At 36.7% G+C, this 7,486-nt stretch overlaps 1 protein-coding gene across 1 annotated transcript; it reads left to right on the top strand.

The window, feature by feature from the left end:
• The first annotated feature begins 830 nt into the window (after positions 1-830).
• On the top strand, positions 831-6,468 carry LOC109185622 (DEAD-box ATP-dependent RNA helicase 3, chloroplastic). The gene is made up of 10 exons (XM_019335578.1): positions 831-1,362; positions 2,312-2,448; positions 2,531-2,942; positions 3,208-3,306; positions 3,441-3,665; positions 4,087-4,464; positions 4,799-4,942; positions 5,065-5,160; positions 5,330-5,649; positions 6,056-6,468. Exons 1-10 carry the CDS (start codon positions 916-918, stop codon positions 6,135-6,137), a joined length of 2,340 nt encoding a protein of 779 aa, XP_019191123.1. The 5' UTR covers positions 831-915; the 3' UTR covers positions 6,138-6,468.
• The last annotated feature ends 1,018 nt before the right edge of the window (positions 6,469-7,486 follow it).

Genomic DNA, 7,486 nt, shown 5'->3' with positions numbered 1-7,486 from the left:
GGAGAATCGGACCATCACCGTTTTTATCGAAGAGTCTGAAGGCTTCCTTTAACTCGGAGATCTGATTGTCAGTCAGCTGATATGCCATTCTCTGGCTGAAGGTTGTTCCGATAACAATTCCGGCCAACAGGTGCAAGGAAAGTGACCTAAAATGATCGATTTACCCCTGAATTAAACAAATCAAAATGGATTAAATGATTTCGGCGACAATTGACCGGATGGACCAAATCTGTTAAAAATTACATAGTTAGAGTACTAAATTGTTAGTTTTTAAAGTTGTGAATTGAAATTAACCAGACCCTAATACTCATAGGACCAAAAGTGTAATTTTTTCTATAATTTATTATTACTTTTATTATCATTATTATTATTATTACTGTGCAAGGGACAAAGGGTATATTGATCTTTATAGTTATTATCTCTTATAATTTCAAACCTAATCAAACAATAGAATTTATTTACAATCAATCAAACAATGGAATTAATTTTCTTAATAATTTCTTTTATATGAAATTTAAATATCATTTATCTTCAATTATTTTCCAGAAACCAAACCAACCATAAAAGGTATGGAGTGGATTATTAATTACGGAGTATTATTTTGGTCCATGTATTTTTTTAGTTTAGTTCTTTCAATATATCTAAATTGTAGATGAATTATTTACACATACTACCTTGCAAAAAATCATAAATATTATTTAAAAGAAACTTAACAAAAATATAATCAAATAAATTTTAAAATATTATCAAAGAAAAATTATAGTCCCAGACCGAAATATCCTAATTCGCTCCGGACCTCGTTGGAGCTTTATAAGACCATACAAATACACTCCTCCCATTCACTTCCCTTAAACCCCATACAACCGCACCCTTATCCCCTTCTTCTTCTTCTTCTTCTTCTTCTTCTCTGAGGCCATGGCATATACTTCCTCCATTATCGGTGTTTCCTCCATATTCCAAGCTAACCCGTCTCTAGAACATTCCAAGAGGCCTACTTCTACTCCTCCTCTATCTTTCCCTCAATCCTTTGAGAAGCTTCATTTCAATCCCCTAAAAGCTTTTTCTTCATCGTCGCTTGTTCGTTCAAAGCAGTGCTCGAGTTCGAGCCCGTTTGTTGCTTCGGCTGTGGTCACTCCCAATTCTTCTCTGCTCAGCGAGGAGGCCTTCAAGGGGCTCGGCGGGTTCGCCAAGGATTCCTTGGATGTCAGCGACGCTGAGTATGATTCGGAGCTCGATGAGGATGAGAGCGAGCTCGGAGCGGCTGATAGTGACGATGAACTTGCAGTTTCCAAACTAGGTTTGCCTCGGCAGTTAGTTGAGACTCTTGAGAAACGAGGGATTACCAATCTTTTCCCAATTCAGGTACTGTATTTTCCTTCTGGTTTGTTTTTCCCTGAATTCTTAGAGCATATATATTAAATTGTTGTGTAACTGTTTATTTTATATTTTATTTTATTTTATTTTTGTCATTGTTGAATTGCCGAATAACAAGTTTAAGTCCTTAGCCTTCATTTTTAACAATCTTGGGATCTAAGAAATTGTTGATTATATTATTTTGGTGAATGTAGAAACTCATCTTCGGGTCATAATTACTATGTGGACTTAATACCAGCTGGAGTCCTCTAAGTATTTAAGTATAGTAACACCCCATGTTTAGTAACTTTCAATTTAATTGCTCAGTGGTACTTCAACTTCTAAATTTAACCACCAATGGTCTTTCCTTTAGTTTAAGTAAGGGTAAAATTAGTACTTGAGTTTGAAAGTTGAAAGACCATGGGTGGTTAACTTGAAAGTTGAAGGATTAAGGTTGGTTAAATTTAAAAGTTGGTGGTTAAATTGAAAGTTTAGGACTAAATGTGGGCAGTGCTACTATACTCGGAGCACCCCGGTTGGTATTAACTCTTACTATGTGACTGGTCAGTTAAGTATTAAAATTGACACCTATTGCAAGTAAATTGGCTCAAGATTACTGAACTCCTGATGATAAATTTGCTTCCAAAGCATTATGTTGAGCATAATCAAATTTAAGTCTTTGGTTATATCATTTTCCAGTTGCAGTGGTGGAAGCTTGTCTTTAATTTGCCTATGGCAATCAACCTTTTGGTTTTATGTATACCAGTGTGTGTTGCATCCCCATTGAATTGACTATTTTGTAGCATGCAATTGTGGAGCTTATATTTATTTATTTATTTAAGTAATTATAATAAGTTCAGTTTTTAATATGAATATGTGTTTTGACTCTAGTGTTTGCCCCTTATAGAGGAAAATTCTTATTCATTATTCTTATTTTTCCTTTCTCACATTTATGTAGAGAGCTGTATTGATACCTGCATTGGAAGGTCGCGATATAATTGCTAGAGCAAAAACTGGGACAGGGAAGACACTTGCATTTGGTATCCCAATAATTAAAAGGATTACTGAAGATGAACAGTCAAAATTTTCTCAAAGGTATTATTTTAATCATAAAAGTGAATTGAATGCTACTTCAATTATTTGATGAGTGAGATAAAAATTCTTTCTTTTTATGAAGGCGGGGACGACTGCCTCGAGTTTTGGTCCTTGCACCTACTAGAGAGTTAGCCAAACAAGTAGAGAAAGAAATAAAAGAATCAGCGCCGCACTTAAACACTGCCTGTATATATGGAGGAGTCTCATATGTTACACAGGAAAGTGCACTTTCCCGTGGGGTTGACGTGGTTGTTGGAACTCCAGGTAGACTCATTGACCTGATCAACAATAATAGCCTGAAGCTGGGGGAAGTTCAGTATTTGGTACTTGATGAAGCTGATCAAATGCTTGCGGTTGGGTTTGAGGAGGATGTGGAGGTAATCTTGGAAAAGCTTCCATCACAGCGGCAGAGCATGCTATTTTCTGCAACCATGCCTAGCTGGGTAAAGAAACTAGCGAGGAAATATTTGAACAATCCACTGACAATTGACTTGGTAATTTTTCTTCTCCTTATGGAATAGTGTTTTCCTTTATCTTTTAAATAATTATTGATCAATGCATGCCAGTGAAATCTTTCTTCATTGAAATAAAATGTCATTGACTAACACATTATGTTTAAAATCTCATTTGCTATTTCTGAAGTTCCGCTTAAAGCATATAGGTCTACATTTTAATTAAAATTTGTGCTACATGGTTATGCTACTTGATAGAGTCAAACCTCAACTTTATAAGTAATCTTTTTCTGTCTTTTCTCCATAGGTTGGTGATGAAGAGGAAAAGCTGGCTGAGGGGATCAAGCTATATGCAATACCGACCACAGCAACCTCAAAACGGACTATTCTCAGTGATCTTATAGCGGTATTGAACAGTTTGTGTTTTTATTTTTATTTTTTATGGAGTATAAAACAACTTGCTTCCGCATGTGTAAGTTTAGCGGTGGCAAGTTATGTATTGCCTGTCCTCTGATCTTTAAATTTTCAACAATCTTTCAGGTTTATGCTAAGGGTGGGAAGACAATAGTATTCACACAGACAAAGAAAGATGCTGATGAGGTTTCCATGACATTAACAAACATCATTCCTTCGGAAGCATTGCATGGTGACATTTCCCAGCATCAGAGAGAAAGAACCTTAAATGGATTTAGGCAAGGAAAATTCACAGTCCTGGTTGCAACTGATGTTGCAGCTCGCGGGCTTGATATCCCCAATGTTGATTTGGTAAGTTAATTTATCCATTCATGAATTTCATGATATGCATTTTCATGCCACCAAAGACATGCGGATTTTTGAAGTGTTAAGCTTATTTTGAAGGATACTTCGAAAGCAGTTGGGAAGTATGTCTGCATACCTTAATTCATTAATACAATTCATTCACCAAGAAAGCAATCTATGTTAGTTCAGAGACAACTATAAATGAACAATCAATATCCAATTTAGATGCTTTAAATAAGACATGTGATTGAATCGTTGGTGATAACTCTTCATCATGGCACCACTACTTTTGTTACTCAAAATTAGTCTGGTTGTGAAGAACAGTAGTAATATAGAACCACCATTAATACCTATCCAAAAAATGATCTGGTTTACAGTTGGCATCATTCTTAAAGACTTCCTGTCATTGATTTACATTTTTGTCCAGGTAATCCATTATGAACTTCCCAATGATCCCGAGACTTTTGTGCACCGCTCTGGTCGAACAGGACGTGCAGGAAAGGAAGGCAATGCTATTCTGATGTTCACTAGTAGCCAAAGGCGAACTGTCAGATCTCTTGAGCGTGATGTGGGGTGCAGATTTGACTTTGTTAGTCCTCCGTCAGTCAATGAGGTTTTGGGCTCATCAGCTAAGCAAGTGGTAGCTAGCCTTGGTGGGGTCCATTCTGAGTCCATTGAGTACTTCATGCCAACAGCAAACAAGTTAATGGAGGAACAAGGAGTCAATGCTCTAGCTGCTGCGCTTGCTCTCTTGGGTGGTTTTGCAAAGCCTCCTTCTTCTCGTTCTCTAATTACTCATGAACAGGTAAATTATAGGTCTTTGGAATTGTGCTTGCCTTCAATTTTATAGGTTGATTCACGCCCTTGAGTTTGACCTCTTCTAGAGTCTCAGTTCATTTTGGGGGGGGGGGGGGGGGGGGGGGGGGGGGGGGTGGTGTGAATGCCTATGGTTTTGTCCTCCCTGTTGTTGCCATACTTTGACTTCCTCTGCCATTTTCCCTTCTTTTGCTTGACCTGGCTGCCCCTGGTTATAAGATAGATATGCATGAAAGGATTGCTTGAATTCATTGTCCTATAAGTGTATATTCCTAATCTGTTCTACTATCAATGATTTTTATGAACTTGTATTTGTACTGCAGGGATGGGTTACGCTGCAGCTTACACGTGACACTGGTTTCTCTCGAGGATTCATGTCTGCTAGATCTGTAACTGGGTTTCTGTCTGATGTTTATTCAGCAGCTGCTGATGAAGTCGGAAAAATACAGATAATTGCAGATGAACGGGTGTGTAACTGGGTCTCTGTCTATATATTTTGTATTGCATCTCCCTATTGATAACTGTAGAGACCTTTGCGTTATGGTCTTCTCATGTGCATGTTGCTCTAATAAACCATTTTTGTGGTCAGGTTAATGGTGCTGTTTTTGATCTTCCAGAGGAGGTTGCAACAGAGCTCCTAAATCAGCCATTGCCTCCTGGAAACACTATAACCAAGATTACAAAGGTTTGCTTTGATTTGTTCATCACAGTTTTTCATTCTATTAACTTCTGCATTGTTCATTACAATTGAACTTACTGTCTCTTGGATATGCCATCTCCAGAATATTGGCCTTGAGTTTGATGTGAATTTTGGTGATTACATGTGATCTTTACTATTTTACTGTCTCTTACAGTTGCCAGCTTTGCAAGATGATGGGCCCCCAAGTGATTTCTACGGAAGGTTTTCAAACAGGGAAGGGGGCTCACGAGGAGGGTTCAGGGACCGAAGAGGTGGTAGAGGAGCTTCCCGGAGCTGGTCTAGTGGTCGATTCTCCAATAATGATAGTGATGACTTGGATGATGGGTTTAGGCAGGGTGGGAGATCAAGAAGGGGAGGAAGTAACTTTGATGATGGGTTTAGACAGGGTGGGAGATCAAGAAGGGGAGGAAGTGATTGGCTGATTAGTGATTCGAGATCTAACCGGTCATCATCATTCGGAGGAAACAGGGATAGGTATGTTTTTCAATAAATCTTTATGCAATTGGGCATTACACTTGAAGTTTACTTGCTGTTAGGATCATGCACTTACCACTACACTAAAAGCTATAGCTAGTAGCGAAGACACAACTTTATTTCCTTATAGATTGCCATCATATTTTCGAAAGATAGGGTGTTGGATTTGGCCCTTTACCGGCCTCTGCCCAACAATCCTCCTAGCCACATGGTGCTGGACTTGGCCCTTCACTAGCCTCGGCCCAACAATTCCACTAGCCACATGGTGCTGGACTTGGCCCTTCACCGGCCTCCGCCCAACACCTGCATATATATATATATATATATATATATATATATATATATATATATAATAGATATAGTGTAGGTGCTGAATCTTAAATCTGATGGGGTTCACTTGGTACAGGAACTTCAGTGGTGCATGTTTCAACTGTGGGCAAACTGGTCACCGAGCATATAAATGCCCTAGCAAGCGCGGTGGCTATTAGAACTGATGGTTGTCGAAAACTCCTAAATCTCCCTTTACTGCACTGACTGATGAAAACCTGGAGATCATTCCTGCAAGCATATCATTCACATTTCACACAGGAGCTGCAGCCAGCTGCAACAACAATTGCTTACTACCCCCCGGTGCCGGTGGTGTATCCTCCAACTTTCTCTAAACCTTATTAGAGTGTAGTATGTATAATGTTTAATCTAAATTTTGCTGCTGCTTTTATGCAGACATACTATCTATATCTATATCTATACTTGACACGGTTCAAAATGATATTATGACATTGATTTTTTCTGCATTTTATGATGATTTTGTTTCCTGCATTTCTATTTTGAAATTCAACTTTATTTTCTAACAGAAAGGATTGTTTTGAATTTGTGGTTTATTCTTTTTAATAAATCCAGTTGAAATGATATGAAGATGAGGATCGGTAAGTATCCAATTAGCAGTTATGATAGTTAGGCCATTCCAAAATCCATAAACACAAAAATCTCTCCTTCCACCTCTCTTGAAGGTATTTATTTTAACCTTGGATTCTCAAAATATTTCTTTATTTTATTTTATTTTTTGAGTACCCAATTGGGTATTAGGAAATAGGAATGAACTTAGACTTGCATTATAGAAAAATTATAGAAAATAACAGTGATGCAATTAAACACAATATACTTGACAAATACTGTTTATTATGTTAATTACATAATATATAGTGTCTTCATTATCAAACACCGTACAAGGGTGTGTTTGGTTCGCATATAAGAATCAGAATGAGAATCAAATACTTGGTAATAATAATAGGTTTTGATGAAAGTATTTTTCATGTTTGGTAATTGGTACTAGGATGAAATTGAAATGATTACCAATATTGATGTTTGGTTGTGTATGATCCTATAATGGGAAAAATATTTTAAAAATAAAAAAAACAAAAAAATCAAAACAATTGATCTTAATATAATGACATCCAAAGTATCGATATATGAACAAAAAAAATCAAAATAAAAATATAAAAATACTAATCCAAACTTAAAAATTAAATTACTAGATGGAATAATACTCCTTTTTAATTAGGGAATGAAATTTTTATTTGAATGCGTAATCGAAACCCATAGTTATGTTTTAAAAAGTTGTCAACCAAACACTAAGTATGATTTTGATTCTCAATCCTAAAGTGTAAACTCATGAACCAAACACACTTAAAATATTTATTGCAATTCTTACTATCCCTTCCAAACTATTAATATAGAGGTACAAATGTTGATGAATTGATGAGTATTTTGCATGATTGAAAAAATCACTTGGCCCTCCTCAGACGCCCGTGTATTTTATTTATTTTTTAAGACTTAA

Source organism: Ipomoea nil, unplaced genomic scaffold (genome assembly GCF_001879475.1).
Source record: "Ipomoea nil cultivar Tokyo-kokei standard unplaced genomic scaffold, Asagao_1.1 scaffold1334, whole genome shotgun sequence".
NCBI classification, from domain to species: domain Eukaryota; kingdom Viridiplantae; phylum Streptophyta; class Magnoliopsida; order Solanales; family Convolvulaceae; genus Ipomoea; species Ipomoea nil.
The sequence above is the reverse complement of the archived record's forward strand: the minus strand, read 5'-3'. Positions and strand labels throughout refer to the sequence as shown.